Source organism: Aotus nancymaae, unplaced genomic scaffold (genome assembly GCF_030222135.1).
Source record: "Aotus nancymaae isolate 86718 unplaced genomic scaffold, 86718_ANA_hifiasm-v0.15.2.pri h1tg000049l, whole genome shotgun sequence".
Taxonomy (NCBI): Eukaryota; Metazoa; Chordata; class Mammalia; order Primates; family Aotidae; genus Aotus; species Aotus nancymaae.
This window is the reverse complement of record NW_026988463.1, coordinates 4,941,873-4,958,663: the sequence shown is the minus strand read 5'-3', so window position 1 is coordinate 4,958,663 and position 16,791 is coordinate 4,941,873. Positions and strand designations below refer to the sequence as shown.

Genomic DNA, 16,791 nt, shown 5'->3' with positions numbered 1-16,791 from the left:
CAGCCTCTGAGAACTTTCTGAGATAAACGGCTCTACATCAGCACAGTCCCAGACACCAACCACCGGCCATGTGGGCTGCTGATCACTGGAAATGCGGCCCGTGCAATGGAGTTACTAAACTGTTCCTTTTATTTCATTCTGCTTACTAAGTTAAATTGCTGCAGGTGGCCAGCAGCGACCGGATGAGACAGGGCCGCTTTAGGCTGTCACTACTCAAAGCATGGTCCGGGAACTGGCAGCACCAGCAGTGCTGGAGCTTGTTAGAGATGTGGAAACTCGCCAGGTGCCATGGCTCATGCCTGTCATCTCAGCACGCTCAGAGGCTGAGGCAGGAGGATCACTTGAGGCCAGGAGTTAGAGACCAGCCTGGGCAACGTGGTGAGACCCTATCTCTACAAAATATTTAAAAATTGGCTGGGCGTGGTAGCTCATGCCTGTAATCCCAGCACTTTGGGAGGCTGAAGCAGGCAGATTGCTTGAGGCCAGGAGTTAGAGACCACCCTGACTAACATGGCAAAACCTGCCTCTACTAAAAACAAAAATTAGCTGGGCATGGTGGTGTGCACCTGTAATCCCAGCTACTCAGGAGGCTGAGGCATGAGAATTGCTTGAACCCAGGAGGGAGAGGTTGCAGTCAGCAGAGATCGAGTCACTGCACTCCATCCTGGGTGACAGATTGAAACTGGGTCTCAAAAACAAAAAACAAAACAAAACAAAAGCTAGGCATGGTACCATGAGCCAATAGTCTGAGCTACTTGGGAGGCTGAGGTTGGGGGATCACTGGAGCCCAGCAGTTCAAGGCTACAGTAAGCTAGGATTGCACCACCACACTCCAGCCGGGGTAAGTGAGTGAGACTCCATCTCCAAAGAGAAACAAATAAAAGAACCCCTGGTGACTTGGGTGCAGACCACTTAGGTCTCACGCCAGTGTCACATTCCATATTCCTCTCCTCACCCCTAGGCCAGGCCCCCATCCTGTGCTCTAACAGGGCTCTAGGTGACGTCCCTGAGCACCCCCTGACTGGGTGGCTGATAGGGTTCGGCTCTGGGTCCCCACCCAAATCTCATCTGGAATTGTAATCCCCAGGTGTTGAGGGAGGGACCTGGTGGGAGGTGATTGGATCATGGGGGCAGTTTCCAGGATCCTGCTGTTCTCAGGATAGTGAGGGAGTTCTCAGGAAATCTGATGGTTTAAAAGTGTGTGCCTTCCTTTGCTCTCTCTCTCCTGCCCCTGTGCCTCTGCCATGATTGCAAGTTTCCTGAGGTTTCCCCAGTCGTGCAGAACTGTGAGTCAATTAAACGTCCTTTCTTTATAAATTTCCCTGTTTCAGGTAGTTCATTCGTTCTTTTCTTTTTCTTTCTCTCTTTCTTTTTCTTTCTTTCCTTCTTTCCTTTCTCTTTCTTCCCTTTTTCTCTTTCTCTGTCCCTTCCTTCCTTCCTTTCCTTTCTCTCTCTCTCTTTCTTTCTTTCTTTAATTCTTTCTTTCTTTTGTCTCACTTTGTCACCCAGGCTGGAGTGCAGTGGCACAATCTCAGCTCGTTACAATCTCCTCCTCCCAGGTTCAAGCCATTCTCCTGCCTCAGCCTCCCGAGTAGCTGGGATTATAGGCATGCGCAACCCCACCCAGCTAAGTCTTGTATTTTTAGTAGAGACGGGGTTTCACCGTGTTGGCCAGGCTGGCCTCGAACTCCTGACCTCAGGTGATCCTCCCGCCTCAGCCTCCCAAAGTGCTAGGATTACAGGTGTGACCACGCCTGGCCTCGGGTAGTTCTTTATAGCAGTGCAAAAACAGACTAACACAGTGACCTTGGTCATGGCATCCATCGCTACCCATAGTTACACTTGGGTGTGAGCATTTGTCTCTGCTGCATGACGGCACACCCCATCTGTGTGGTCCCTCCAGGATCCAAGCCACTTCCTGCCCCCTGAGGGTGACCAGGAAATAGCTTTTGAACTGATTTTCTCATGAGGCTACAGGAGGACAGGGCAGTAAGTTTCTCTCATGCTGACTACCCTAGACAGGTTGGTGTGCAGCGTCCTGTCCAGCCCAGCCCTCTGGCCTCCATATGCCCAGCCTCAGAATCAGCCTTCCCAGAGGCAGCCCTCCAACGCCTGTGTCTATTCCTCTGTGTCCCTCTGGGCCTCAACCTGTGACCTCACACTGAGTACCGATGGCCAAAACATGTGGCTTCAGAAAGAGTGAAATCGACAGCCACCCGACAAACTATGGGGTCCCTCCTTGGATAAGACACCGGCCCAGTGTTCCTCACTCTGGGCTGCCCATGTTCCTGGGATCCTTGGAGCTCCACCTGGAATTTGGGGTCTAGACTCAGCACACTCCTGGAGCCTCAGTTTTACCCCTACAGTAAAGCATTTAAAATATAGGCTGGCACAGTGGCTCACACCTGTAATCTCAGCACTTTGGGAGTCACAGGCGGGTGGATCACCAGGTCAGGAGTTTGAGACCAGCCTGACCAATATGGTAAAACCCCATCTCTACTAAAAATACAAAGTTAGCTGGGCGTGGTGGTGTATGCCTGTAATCCTAGCTAGTCAGGAGGCTAAGGCAGGAGAATCACTTGAACCTGGGAGGCGAAGGTTGCCTTGAGCCAAGATCGCGCCATTGCACTCCATCGTGAGCAACGGAGTGAGACTCTGTCTCAAAATAAATAAATTAATTAAATAAAAAGAATTTAAAGTATTATTTTTAGATGAAAACCAATGCAGATCCATCACAAAGCAGGGTGTGAATTCATGTTCTCTTTTATAAAATGCAAAACCTTGAAGAAACTGCCTTCTCCACCTCCAGACCTTCTCCTTGGTTTCTGCTGCGGCATGCATACTGCATGCCCCAGGGGACAGGCAGCTTCTCCCAACCATCTAATCCTCGTGATACACCCACAGGGCTGGGCTCCAGTGGTTCCCATTTAAGGAATGACGCACCTGAGGCTCAGAGAAGAAAAGTGATTTGCCTGAGGTCACCCAGCAACCAGGAAGTGCTGGAAGTCTTAACCATTGGACTTCCCTGTCTCTCTGAAAGCAAGCAACTTCGGGAGGGTTGTCTAAAAGGCACTCTTTTAGAATATTCTAGACTATTCCCATGGAATTCTAGGAGTGAGGGGAGGCCCACATGAGAGGGTTTCAGACTCCCCTTCTCCTCCCCTCCAACTACTCCAGGGTTTCATTTGAAGGAAAGGTCCTGCTTCAGAAGTGGAGTTTGAGACACAGACTGGGCCATCCTCATACCCTAGTTGGGGGCTGGGTTACCTAAGAACTCCATCCATGCTCATGCTGGGCCCCCTCCCCGGGAGAAGCTGACCCAGCTGGGAGACAAGCGCCCAGGCATCTGCACTGTAAACAGCCCCAGCGCCCATCCTGCCCAGGCCGCCTCTCCCCAGCCCTCCTACCTGAAGTCCTCAGAAGCGAGCACCTCACAGTAGTAGAGAAGTTTGCACTTGGGGCCTGGGCTGTGCAGAGCGGTCAGGACATCGTCCACTCCTGGGAGGCTGCAGGCCACGCTGCCAGGGGGGCTGTGCATTTGCCACTGCAGCAGGTAGACTCCGGGCCACCGGGTCACATGGGAGCCCTGAAACACAGCAGCCCCGCCCTGAGGCCCCGGGTCTTCCTGAGGACAGGTTGAGGGGGCTGAGCCTTCTCGGGCTTCTCATCACTAGGCTTGGAAAATGGGGCTCTTCTCGCTCTGTCCCTTTCGCTAGTCCACCAGCAAATCCTCCCGTCAGTACCTCTGGAAGCCATCATTGCTATTACCCCTGTATCCTGGGACCAGAGCCTCCCTCTTAATCTGGGGAGGAGCTGAAGCCTGGGGGTGGGGGTGCAATTGCAGGATAACAGAGGCTTTTAAACACCTGGACTTGGCGGGGCTTTCACCCTGCTGAGCAGGATTTGCAAACCAAGGGGATTAGGAGAGGGATTTGGGCCAGTAGCTCACAGGTGCTTAGAGAGAATTTGCAGAGGGGTCAGGGAGAGTGGGAAAGGGAAGTGTTCATTTTTTACAAGAGCAAGTTTGCGTGGCCAGATGCAATGGCTCTCGCCCGTAATCCCAGCACTTTGGGAGGCCGAGGCAGGCAGATCACCTGAGGTTGGGAGTTCGAGACCAGCCTGACCAACATGGAGAAACCCCGTCTCTGCTAAAAATACAAAAAATTAGCCAGATGTGGTGGCGCATGCCTGTTAGCCCAGCTACTCAGGAGGCTAAAGCAGGAGAATCTCTTAAACCGGGTGGCAGAGGTTGTGGTGAGCCAAGTTTGCGCCATTGCACTCCAGCCTGGGCAACAAGAGCAAAACTCCATCTCAAAAAAAAGAAGAGCAACTTTGGGTTGGCCTGGGTTGAGATGTTCATGGGGATCCAGGGGTGGCTGTGAGGGGCGTGTGCAGGACGGCCCTCCACCCTCTCCCCTGGGAGACTTCGGTGAGATCGCCAGCGTCTGCCAGTGCTCCTGGAGCTGGTGCTTCGTGTGTGCATGTGTAATTTGGGGGGGTCAGAGAGTGATGATCCACTTGGAACGGTGGCCTCCTGGAGAATGTGGGGGCCAATGGGGGCAGCCCATATTCTGGCTACACATCCAAGTTCCATTCCAAGACTACAGTTCCTTTGTTTGTTTGGTTTTTTTGAGATGCAGTTTCACTCTTTTTGCCCAGGCTGGAGTGCAGTGGCGCAATCTCAGCTCACTGCAACCACCACTTCCCAGGTTCAAGCAATTCTCCTGCCTCAGTCTCCCAATAGCTGGGATTACAGGTGCATGCCACCACACCTGGAGATATATATATAGTTTTTTCAGTAGAAATGGGGGTCTCACCATGTTGGCCAGGCTGGTCTCGAACTCCTGACCTCAGGTGATCCACCCGCCTTGGCCTCCCAAAGTGCTGGGATTCCAGGCGTGAGCCACCACGCCCGGCCCAAGACCTACAGTTTCTTTTGCATGAGTTCTGAAACCGCAGTGTGCATCAGAAATCTGATTACTGACCTCAGGACCTTAGCACCTCCCCTTCCATCCAAACTAACTTCTGACTCAGTACTCACACTGCCCTCATGTCCACCCATCCTCTCCCTGAGGCTTCCATTTTGTTCTTTCTGTTCCTTCCACCTGGAACGTCAGCCCCTCTAACCCTCTCCCAGACCTAGCCACAACTCAAGGTCTTCTTCCATATTGAAGCCACTTCAACGCGTGCAGGTGACCTGGACTTCAAATTCCAACACACTCACCCTGCCCCCATGCGTGAGTTAATGCAGTGGGTTGAACAGTGTACCCCCAAAATTCATGTCCAACCAGAACCTCAGAACATGACCTTATTTGAAAATAGGGTCTTTGTGGTTAAGGATTTAGGGTGAGGCCAGTCAAAGTGGCTCACGCCTCTAATCCCAGCACTATGGGAGGCTGAAGCCGGAAGATCGCTTGAGCTCAGGCGTTCAAGACTAGCCTGGGCAACATGGCAAGACCCTGTCTCTACAAAAAATACAAAACTTAGCTGGGCATGGTGGCGGGCACCTGTAGTTCCAGCTACTCAAGAGGCTGAGATGGGAGGATAGCTTGAGGCCGGGAGGTGGAGGCTGTAGTGAGCTGTGATCGCACCACTGCACTCCCAGCCCTGCAACTGTGTCCTGATCATGGATAGAGTGAGACCTTGTCTCTTAAAAAAAAAAAAAATCAGGATTTAGAGTCGGTCCTAAATGCAGTGGCTGATGTCATTACAGGAGAGAGGGAGATTTGCGACTTAGAAGCGAGACAGACAGAGGAGAAAGCCCTACAAGGACAGAGGCAGAGACTGGGATGATGCATCCACCCACCAGTAAGACCCAGGATTGCCAGGAACCACCCAAGGCTAGGACAGAGGCACAGAGTGAACCCCTCCCTAGAGCCGTCAGACAGAGCGTGGGCCTGCCCACACCTTGGACTTGTGACCTCCTGAACTGTGAAACAATACATTTCTGCTATTTTAGGCCACCCAGTTTGTGATAACTCATTACTGCAGCCCCAGGAAACAAATACACTCAGATCCTGTTAGGATTCCCATTTCTCAGATGGGGAAACTAAGGCTCCAGACCCTGTGCTCCTCCCCAGGACACCCGCCGCCTCTCAGCAGAGTGCCTCGCGCTTTCTCGATGCTGCGTCAGCTGCCTGCCATTGGGCGGGTGAGCACTTCATTACATGAGACACTGTGTGTCTTTCCTCCACCCTGTCCTGCAGGGTCGCCAAGGCTGGGGACCCGCAGCCCATTTGTCCTCTGCTGCATGCCCAGGAGCCTGGCACGCGGCAGACACTCAGTGCCGCCTGGTGAGTGAATGAGGGATCCAGAGAATGCAAACCTGGATGCTCTCCCCTTCCCGGCAGACGAGGGGAGCCTCCACACGGCTGTAATCCCTGCCCAGGACCCAGCCTTTGTCAATCAGCTGCCCGCTGGCCCTGGTCCCCGGGTCCCGGGCGCCCGGCCTGGGCACCTGCTTGGTGTGATACAGGCTGAACACCACGTCCCCTCGCAGGATGTCAAAGTCCCAGGTGATGACCGACTCCCCTTCCAGAATCTGCACGGCCACCTGCATGGAGACAGGCAAGGTCTGAGAGTCACAGCCGAGACGGAAGAGCTGGGGTTGGGAAGACGGTGGCGGGGGGCTGCCGGTGACCCCTGAAGTCTCCTTTCCCAGGCCACATGCTTGTTCCCTACAGGAATGCCCTCCTTTTCTTAGTTTTCTCCTGAGACCTGGCCTGCAACAGCTCTCTGGCATAAGAATCCTCGTCTCGGATGGGCTTGGTGGCTCACACCTGTAATCCCAGCACTTTGGGAGGCTGAGGCAGGTGGACCATTTAAGGTCAGGAGTTCGAGACCAGCCTGACCAACATGGCAAAACCCTGTCTCTGCTTAAAATACAAAAATTAGCCAGGCATGGTGGCACACATCTGTAATCCTAGCTACTCAGGAGGCTGAAACACGAGAATCGCTTGAACCCGGGAGGCAGAGATTGCAGTGAGCCAAGATAGTGCCACTGCACTCCAGCCTGGGCGACAGAGCAAAACTACGTCACTAGAAAAAAAGAAGCAGAGTTTTGAATAGTGGTGAAACCCCACCTCTAGTAAAAATACAAAAAAAAAAAAAAATTAGCCAGGTGTGGTGGCCGGCACCTGTAATCCCAGCTACTCAGGAAGCAGAAGCAGGAGAATTGCTTGAACCTGGGAGGTGGAAGTTGCAGTGAGCCAAGATCGTGCCACTGTACTCTAGCCTGGGTAACACAGTGAGACTCAGAAAAAAAAAAAAAAAAAAAATCCTTAATCTTCATCTCAGGCTGTATTTTGGGGTCACCTGACCTAAGATGACAGACACCACAGCCCAACAGACCCTCCCCCGACCAGGTCCCCCTGGCACCTCGTGAGGGGCACCTCGGAGCACACTGGCTGAATGGTAGGTCTCGCTCCACTGCCGCAGCTGGTCTGCATGTTCCTGCTCCTCTTCCGTCATGTAGAGGGACTTGGGGACCAGCCCTCCTTCGGGGACGTTACACTGCAGGTGAGAGATAAAGGGTGGTGGGTCAGGGCCAGTGGAGGCCTGGCTGGCCTGACCCACAGGAGGGTGCCGTGTGACCCCAAAGCCGTTCACAACAGCAACCCCTTACTGACTGGGCTGTGGGCTTCCCTGACCCAATTAAATCCCCAGGTCCACCAATGCAATAGAGACTATTATTCTTCCCATTTCACAGAAGAAGGAATGGAGGCTCAGAGAAGTCAGGCAACTCACCCAGGATCACACAGCAGAAAGCAAGTGAGCCTGGGCACACACTCCCATTCATCAGAGCCCCACGTTCATGTCCCTTTACCCCGGTGCTGGACCGACGGCCAGGCTGGGGGCCTCTCCACACCGCACCCCAGAGCAGCTGCCTCTCCCCACCCCTAGAAATCGGGGTGGAACCGTCGCTGCACTATGCTAATTGACAGATTTCCCCAAACCAAAGGCACCCTGGACAGCCAGGCCTTGACAGACCCCCCTGACACCACCAAGCAATGATTCCTCCCACCATGTTTCACTTGCAGAAACACTGAAATCAACAAGCAAGGCCACCCTTCCGTGTCCCTTCCGTAAGTCATTCTCAGATCCGCAGGCCTGTTTGCTAAAAATAAGTCGTGTGTGCCGCGTGTCACAAACGGAGAGAGCAGACAAGCCTGGAAAAATTCCTAGGAAAAGACTTTTTTAAATCCAGAAATGATGCAAGCTCACTGTTTGGTATTTCCTTCTGTTAGATGCGAAAAGCGCCCAGGCCACTGGTGGCCCTATGAGATGACAGGGTTGTGACCTAGAATCACCCCAGCCTGTCATTTCACCCCCAGGGGAGGCAGGATTCTGGACACTGCCTCCCTTGAAGTGGTGGCCTGATCATCTCAGGCTGTGTGGCTGTGGGTTGGAGACCAATTCTAGCTCCAGGGTTCAGAACTGCAGAGACATTCGAGTCACATCCCCTGCAGTGAGTAAGCAGGTAAACTCACTGCTGTGGCCGCGCGCAGGGGCTCACGCCTGGAATCCCAGCACTTTGGGAGGCCAAGATGGGCAGATCATCTGAGGTCGGGCGTTCGAGACCAGCCTGACCAACATGGAGAAACCCCATCTCTACTAAAAATACAAAATTAGCTGGGCGTGGCAGCTCACGCCTGTAATCCCAGCTACTCGGGAGGCTGAGACAGGAAAATTGCTTGAAACCAGGAGGCAGAGGTTGCAGTAAGCTGAGATCGCGTCACTGCACTCCAGCCTAGGCAAAAAGAGTGAAACACCATCTAAAAAGCAAAAAGAAACTCACTGCTGTTTAGCAATATCTTTGATGGGAATACAGAATGGGTAAGCCTTTGACTGCCCTTGTCTTTAGGCTTCCAGAAACTTCTGTCTCACTCACTATGTTTGAAGGACCCAAGGTAAGCCCACCCTCAGAAAGGCATCACCTCTCTTTGAAGCAGCTTCTAAAGCAAGCCCCGTGGCTGCTGGGAGCCAGCAAGGCCCTCCCCAAGCAGAGCACACGTGCAGCACCCAGCTCTCCTCCACCTCACAGCCCCACTCCAGGAATCCCAGCCTCCCCGCCAGGCGGGCCCCCTCCTCCAGCCCAGGTCTGGCTGCGGACGTGGACGCCTCACCACACTCTCTCCCCCAAGGAAGTCAGGGATCACTTCTCTATCCAGATAGTCCACAAGGCCCCCGGGTCCCTGGTAGTTGCTGCCACTGTAGATGAGAAACTTGTGCCTGGTGTTCTCGTTGATGAAGGGACTGATCTGAAACGTGGACATAAAGGCAAGATGGGAATGTATTTTTTAATTGAGATATAATTCATATAACATAGACTTAATCTTTGTAAAGTGCACAATTCAGTGGCTTTCGGTGCACTCACCAGCACCTCTATCTAGACACGTTCATCTCCCCAAAAGGGAACCCCATTCCCACCCCACAGTCACTTCGAATCTCCCCTCTCCCAGCCTGTGGCAACCACCCATCTGCACTCTGTCTCTATGGATTTGCCTTTTCTGAACATTTCTTTTCATTTTTGTTTTTGAGACAGAGTCTCGCTCTGTCGCCCAGGCTGGAGTGCAATGGTGCAATATTGGCTCACTGCAAACTCCATCTCCCGGGTTCAAGCAATTCTCCTGCCTCGGTGTCCCAAGTAGCTGGGATTATAGCACCCACCACCACGCCTGGCTGATTTTGTATTTTATTTTAATTTTATACTTTTGTATTTTCACCGTGTTGGCCAGGCTGGTCTTGAACTCCTGACCTCAGGTGATCTGCCCGCCTCGACCTCCCAAAGTGCTGGGATTATAAGCGTGAACCACTGCGCCTGGCCCTATTCTGCACATTTCATATAAAGGAGATCACACAGTACATGGACTTCTGTGTCTCGTCTCTTTCACTGAGCGTCATGTTTTCAAGCCCTCTTCGTGTTGGAGAATGGATCAGTGCTTGCTTCCTTTTTATGGGTGAATGCTATTCCATTATGTGGATGGAACAGTATGCCACAGTTTGTTTATTCCAAATGGAATCCATTTTAACGCTGAGCTCTAAGCCGCATGTTGATAAGGAAGGAAGGAGGAGGGAGAGAAGGAAGGAAGGCGTCCTTGGCATGGCAGGAGACAGGCCAGTTCAACAGGGAACATCATAAGCAAGAGATGGATGAGGAACCTGCAATCCCCTTGTGCAGCGCCTCCCCCCACCCGTCCCCAGCCCCACTGCCCTCTGTGCTGTGCTGGGCCCCCAGGAGGAGCCCGGTTCAGGCTCCAACTCTTACCAGCGTCCAGAGCACGGGGAAGACTCGGGGGGCTCGCACGATAAGCAGCCGGCCCAGGGTCTCTGGGTAATTGTCTTCGACCACCTCGATCATCCGCAGCAGGGCCTTCACACCTGGCCGCCACAGGTGCCGCATGTTGAGTCCCTCCAAGTCCAGCAGGCAGGTCCAGGAGCTGCGGGAGAAACGGCCCCAACTCCACCTGGCTCTGCCGCCTCCTGGGGCTACCAACACCCTCCCCACAGGGGATCAACAGAGAGGCTCCGAGAGGCAGGGCCGGGAGCAGAGTGGGGTCCTGCCACAGTGGGGAGCCCATGCAACAAAGAGGATCAGAGTGTGGACTTCGGGGCCGAGCACCCGAATTCAAGTATCACCTCCATCCCTGAGAGCCTCGGGTCAGGGGCACAGACCCACCCTTTCTCTAGGACAGTGGCAAAGGGAGTAATAATCCCCATCTGAAGCAACCGCTGTTAGGATCAAGTGACATGGTATATACAAAGCTCTCTGCAAGGACGGGCATGCTGCATGCCCTCAATTAAATCTGGTTATCATGGCTGGGTGCGGTGGCTCACGCCTGTAATCCCAGCACTTTGAGAGGCTGAGGCAGGTGGATCACCTGAGGTCAGGAGTTCAAAACCAGCCTGGCCAACATGGTGAAACCCTGTCTCAAAAAAAAAAAAAAATGCTGATTATCACGAGTGGCCATTTAGGCTTAGTGTTCCATGACTGGAGTGCTCAGCGCGTAGAAGTTATTTCTATCCTCCTGCTCAATCTCATCACCAAGGTCTGACTGCAAAAATTCAAAAACTTGCAACCTCAGGCATAAATGAGTTCACTGTTGAAAAGATGCTAACTACTAAACAGAGCAGAGATGCCAAGAGCACACAGTCCACAGTCAGACGGCCACGGTTCAAATCGCAGTTCTGCCACTTGCTGTGTGACCTTGGTCAAGTCCTTAACCACTCTGTGCCTCCGTCTCATTAGTACTCATTCATCAGGAAAATAAGTGTTTGACTGCTGTGGCTGGTGCCTGGCAGCCTCTCCCTCTCAGATTAGTTTCCTTAAACCTGCACACACCTCTGCGAAGCGTCCCTTCATGACACCTCCTCATTTGAGCCATCTGGGGTGAATTATGCTTCCAGCCAGGACCCTTACTGATTGATTCCCACTCCCACCCCAACATGTATCTCCTGAGAAAATCTCCAGAGACCAGCCTGGCCAACATGGTGAAAGCCCATCTCTAGTAAAAATACAAAAATTAGCTGGGTGTGGTGAGGCACACCTGTCGTTCCAGCAACTTGGGAGGCTGAGGTGGGAGGATGACTTGAGCCCAGGAGGTCAAGGTTGCAGTGAGCTGTGATTGCACCACTGCGCTCCAGCTTGGGTGATAGAGTGAGAGCCTGTCTCAAAAAAAAAAAAAAAAAAAAGCTACTTTGCAGAAGAGGAAGCTGCTGCTTAGAATGGTTTGCCACCTTTGGGGGCGATGCCACCGTAAGTACTGGCTCTGGGAAACTCAGCTCAGGAACAGCAATGCGGGGGAGTCAGAGGACAGTGGGTGCCTGCAGAGGACAGTGGGTGCCTGGATGTACCATGGCACCCAGGAGGTTGGCCTGCGCTGGGAGACAGAGCCAAGGCAGAACACGTGGTAGAGAGCTGATGTCAAAAAGCAAAGTCAAGGAGATTGTTGAGCAGAGTGGCAGGTTAAAGTCTTTGAGCCAGAAGCCAGACGGGACCCCAGGTTCAAATCCAGCTCTGCCATGAGCAGCTCGAAAGCTTCTATGGGATTACCATTCTGAGTCTCAGTTTCCTCATGCATAAAAATGGGGGTGCTTACGGGCCCTGTCTTGAGGCCCAGAAGACCACTGTGGGAACGAGGGGAGAATGAAGCCCCTAGCAAGCTGTCCGGTGCAGCACACACGCACAGTGGACCCCCTCCATCCTCTGTCTTTGCTGTTTAGAGAGGATCTGTGCCCAGCCCAGGTTCTTGCCTGATGGGACGGCCCAGCTGCCTTGTGCTCCCCTCACACCGCTTCTGTCCTTCCTCGTTGACAGAGAGAACCTGGAAGGGAGAGACGATGCTGCTGAATGTCCACCTCACTGCTCCATCCCACGCAGCCCTTCCCAGGCCCGGCCCAGTCCAGCCATGGGGTCTAGGAACGAGGCCCCTGACTCACATGCCGCAGCAGCGCCTCCTCCCCCACGGCCTTCATCAAGCCCTTGGTGTCCATCTGGCCCAGGCGGAGGATGTAGAGGGGGCGGCCGTCTTCGTGGATGGGGCCAAGCAAAAAGAACAGCTCGTTATTTCGAGGGCTGCTGAGGAAGGGGTAGGTCACAGCTGTAGGTGAGGCCCTCACCTCCTCAGGCTACAGCCCACCAAGGACTGATCCAGCCTTCACTTACTAACACTCCGGCTGCTTCCAAGAGGGGCCAATGCCACTTATTTTGAAAGGTGGGAAAACGGAAGTGTTACAATGAGGATAAGGGCCAGCGCAGTGGCTCACACCTATAACCCCAGCTTTTTGGGAGGCTGAGGCAGAGGATTGCTTGAACACAGGCGTTTGAGACCAGCCTGGGCAAGAGAGTGAGAACCCTTCCTACAAAACATTGTTAAAAATAGCTGGGTGTGGTGGGGCACGCCTGTAGTCCCAGCTACTCGGGAGGATGAGGTAGGAGAATTGCTTGAGCCCAGGAGGTTGAGGCTGCAGTGAGCTATGACTGCACCACTGTACCCTAGCCTGGCAACAGAGTAACAAAAAAAACAAACAAACAAACAAAAAAAGGAGGGACTAACACCACTGACCATAAAAGGCAGAAAAACAGAAGTGTTCAAATAAGGATAAGTTTCAGGCATGGTGGTTCACACCTGTAATCCCAGCATTTTTGGGAGGCTGAGGTGGGAGGATCACTTGCGCCCAGGAGATGGAGGTTGCAGTGAGCTATGATCACGCCACTGCACTCCAGCAGTAACAGAGCAAGGTCACTCCAGGATAACAGAGCAAGACTCTATCTCTAAATAAATAAATAAATAAGCATAAGGAGGTGCCCCACAGGCAAAACCCGGCGAGGGGCATATAGGAACTCTCAGTACGATCTTGGCAACTTTTCTGCCAACCAAAACTGTTCTACAATAAGTAGTTCATTCAAAAAAAAGTTTACAGAGGATATGAACCATGTAATGAAGGACTACAGAGAGAGTGGGCACAATTTAGCTCTTAGCTTTCTGTCATCTGGAGCAAAAAGGAAACATGAAGAATTATTTACTAATACCGCAGATTCTCGTATTCACTAGAATAACAAGATAATAATTATGCTCTCTAAAGCCACAGTGAACACTGAATTACAAACACTGTTTCTAGGAAAATAACAGGACTAGGTTCCCGAAAGTCTGGTCATGATGCTTTTTTTTTTTTTTTGGAGACAGAGTCTCACTCTTGTCACCCAGGCTGGAGTGCAGTAGCACGATCTTGGCTCACTGCAACCTCCACCTCCTGGGTTCCAGCGATTCTCCTGCCTCAACCTCCCGAGTAGCTGGGATTACAGGCATGCACCACCATACCCGACTAATTTTTAATTTTTGTATTTTTTTTTTTTTTTTTAGTAAAGATGGGGTTTCCCCATGTTGACCAGGCTGGTCTCAAACTCCTGACTTCAGGTGATCCGCTGCCTTGGCCTCCCAAAGTGCTGGGATTACAGGCATGAGCTACCGTACCTGGCCCCATAATACTTTTTGTCAACCAATCAATGCATAACCTTGTTTTATGTGGGGTTTTTTGTTTGTTGGTTGATTGGTTTTTGAGACAGAGTCTCGCTGTATCACCCAGGCTGGAGTTCAGAGGAGCAATTTCAGCTCACTGCAACCTCTGCCTCCTAGGTTCAAGCGATTCTCCCACCTCAGCCTCCCAAGTAGCTGGGACTACAGGCATGCACCACCACGCTTGGCTAAATTTTTGTATTTTTAGTAGAGACAGAGTTGTTTCACTATGTGGAGGGTGGAGGTTGCAGTGAGCTGAGATCACACCAATGCACTCCAGCCTGGGTGACAGAGCGAGACTCCGCCTCAAAAACAAATAAGTGACCCTGCTTGGAAATACAGTCTGTGCAGGTGTAATTAGTGAAGGATCTCAAGATGAAATCACACTGAATTTGGGGTGAGCCCTAAATCCAGTGACCTGCGGTCCTTATTTGGAGAGGTGAGGACACACAGACACAGAGGGGAAGGCCATGTGGAGAGGCAGAGACTGGAGTGGAGCTGCCACCAGCCAAGGAACACCTGGGGCCACCAGAAGCTGGAAATAGCAAGGAAGGATTTTCCCTAGAACTTTTTTTTTTTTGAGCCGGAGTTTCGCTCTATCGCCCAGGCTGGAGTGCAGTGGAGTGATCTAGGCACACCGCAACCTCTGTCTCCCAGGTTCAAGTAGTTCTCCTGCCTCAGCCTCCCGAGTAGCTGGGAGTACAGGCATGTGCCACCACGCCTAGCGAATTTTGTGTTTTTAGTAGACACGGGGTTTCTCCATGTTGGTCGTGCTGGTCTCGAACTCCCCACCTCAGGTGATCTGCCTGCCTCAGCCTCCCAAAGTGCTGGGATTATAGGTGTGAGCCGCCATGCCCAGCTCCCCTAGAACTTTCAGAGGGAGCAAGCCCTGCTGACGCCTTGACTCCAGACTTCTGGCCTGGAGAACTGTGAGAAAACACGTTTATACTGTTGTAAGCCACCAAGTTTGTGGTAATTTGCTATGGCTGCCCTTGGAAATGCATATAAAATGTATGCACCTGTTACGTAGACAATCACAATGATCCCATCACAAGTAATGGTCGGCTCACTTAACCCAGTGGAGAAATGTCTCTTCCTCAAGCCCCAGAGCATTCCAGCTCTGGTTCTTCCTAGCTAGACTGTCATTTCAGAGCATTTCTAGATGCTTGGAAAAGGCAAAAGGAAAAACAGTAAGGTGTTAACATGAAGCCTGCCATTTAAAGCGCATTTGGGCTGGGTGGGTGGCTCACCCCTACAATCCCAACACTTTGGGAGGCTGAGGCAGGCAGATCACTTGAGATCAGGAGTCTGGAACCAGCCTTGCCAACATGATGAAACCCTGTCTCTACTAAAAATACAAAAATATTAGGCAGGTGTGGTGGCGGGTACCTATAATCCTAGCTACTGGGGAGGCTGAGGCAGGAGAATCGCTTGAACCAGGGAAGCGGAGGTTGCAGTGAGCTGAGATGGCACAACTGCACTCCGGCCTGGGAAACAGAGTAAGAGTCCCTCTCAAAATGATAAATAAATAAAGTGCATTTGGCAGTGCCCAAAGTATACCCTACACATGATGTGGGTGGAGGCACGCACCGATGTCCTGGTAATGCCAGCCCCCGGCATAGAACTCCTCCAGCAGGGCGGGGGGTTGCCAGGTCTGAAGGAGGAGATCCACCTGGTGCTGCTTCCGCCAGCTCAGGGACTGGCGCAGCATTTCCCGGGCCTTGTCCAGGTGGAAGTCACGAGCCCGCAGGAAGCGAAGGATGTGCTCGTCTTTGGGAATCTGAGAGATGAAGAAGTAAAAAGCCCACAGAATGGTATTCCCTGACCCGGCAGATAAAATTACAGAATCAGAAACATGGTGAGACCCTATCTCTATAAAAAGTACAGAAATTAGCTGGGCATGGCGGTGCATGCCTGCAGTCCTAGCTACTTGGGAGGCTGAGGTGGGAGGATCGCTTGAGATCGGGAGTTGGAGGATGCAGTGAGTCGAGATCGCACCACTTCACTCCAGCCTGGGCTACAGAGTGAGACACTGTCTCAAAATACGAAAAATTGCACAAAATGAGGCCGGGCTTAGTGGCTCACGCCTGTAATCCCAACACTTTGGGAGGTCGAGGCGGGTGAATCACCTGAGGTTGGGAGTTCGAAACCAGCCTGACCAACATGGAGAAATCTCATCTCTACTAAAGATACAGAATTAGCTGGGCGTGGTGGCACACACCTGTAATCCCAGCTACTCAGGAGGCTGAGGCAGGAGAATCGCTTGAACCCAGGAGGCAGAAGTTGCAGTGAGCCAAGATCGTGCCATTGCACTCTAGCCTGGGCAGCAAGAGCAAAACCACATCTCAAAAAAACTAAAATACAAAAAAGTTAAAATTAAAATTTTTTTAAAAAGTTATTGTCTGGGTGCAGTCTCTCACCCCTGTAATCCCAGCACTTTGGGATGCTGAGGCAGAAGTATCACTCAAGCCCAGGAGTTCAAAACCAGCCTGGGCAACATAGTAAGACCCCATTGCTAAAATAAAAAAAAAAAATTTTAATTAGCTGGGCACGATGGTGCATGCCTATAGTCCCTACTCAGGAGGCTGAGGTGGGAGGATCACTTAAGCCCAGGAGGTTGAGGCTACAGTAAATTATGATTGCACCACTGCACTCCAGCCTTGGCAACAGAGTGGGAATCCATCTCAAAAAAAAAAAGTTCGTTTTTTTTCTTTGAGATGGAGTTTTACTCCTGTTGCCTAGGCTGGTGTGCAATGGTGTGATCTCAGCTCACAGC

At 52.1% G+C, this 16,791-nt stretch overlaps 1 protein-coding gene across 1 annotated transcript in view; it reads right to left on the bottom strand.

Annotated features, from left to right (window-relative positions):
* SEC14L5 (SEC14 like lipid binding 5) overlaps nucleotides 1-16,791 on the bottom strand; it is a 54,815-nt gene that overhangs the window by 3,451 nt on the left and 34,573 nt on the right. The window contains exons 7-14 of the mRNA XM_012448244.3: nucleotides 15,606-15,795; nucleotides 12,439-12,527; nucleotides 12,253-12,323; nucleotides 10,268-10,439; nucleotides 9,126-9,260; nucleotides 7,378-7,512; nucleotides 6,326-6,553; nucleotides 3,408-3,586 (exon numbers count right to left, since the gene is read on the bottom strand). Coding sequence (XP_012303667.1) covers nucleotides 3,408-3,586; nucleotides 6,326-6,553; nucleotides 7,378-7,512; nucleotides 9,126-9,260; nucleotides 10,268-10,439; nucleotides 12,253-12,323; nucleotides 12,439-12,527; nucleotides 15,606-15,795 — 1,199 coding nt within the window. The remainder of the gene's footprint in view (nucleotides 1-3,407; nucleotides 3,587-6,325; nucleotides 6,554-7,377; nucleotides 7,513-9,125; nucleotides 9,261-10,267; nucleotides 10,440-12,252; nucleotides 12,324-12,438; nucleotides 12,528-15,605; nucleotides 15,796-16,791) is intronic.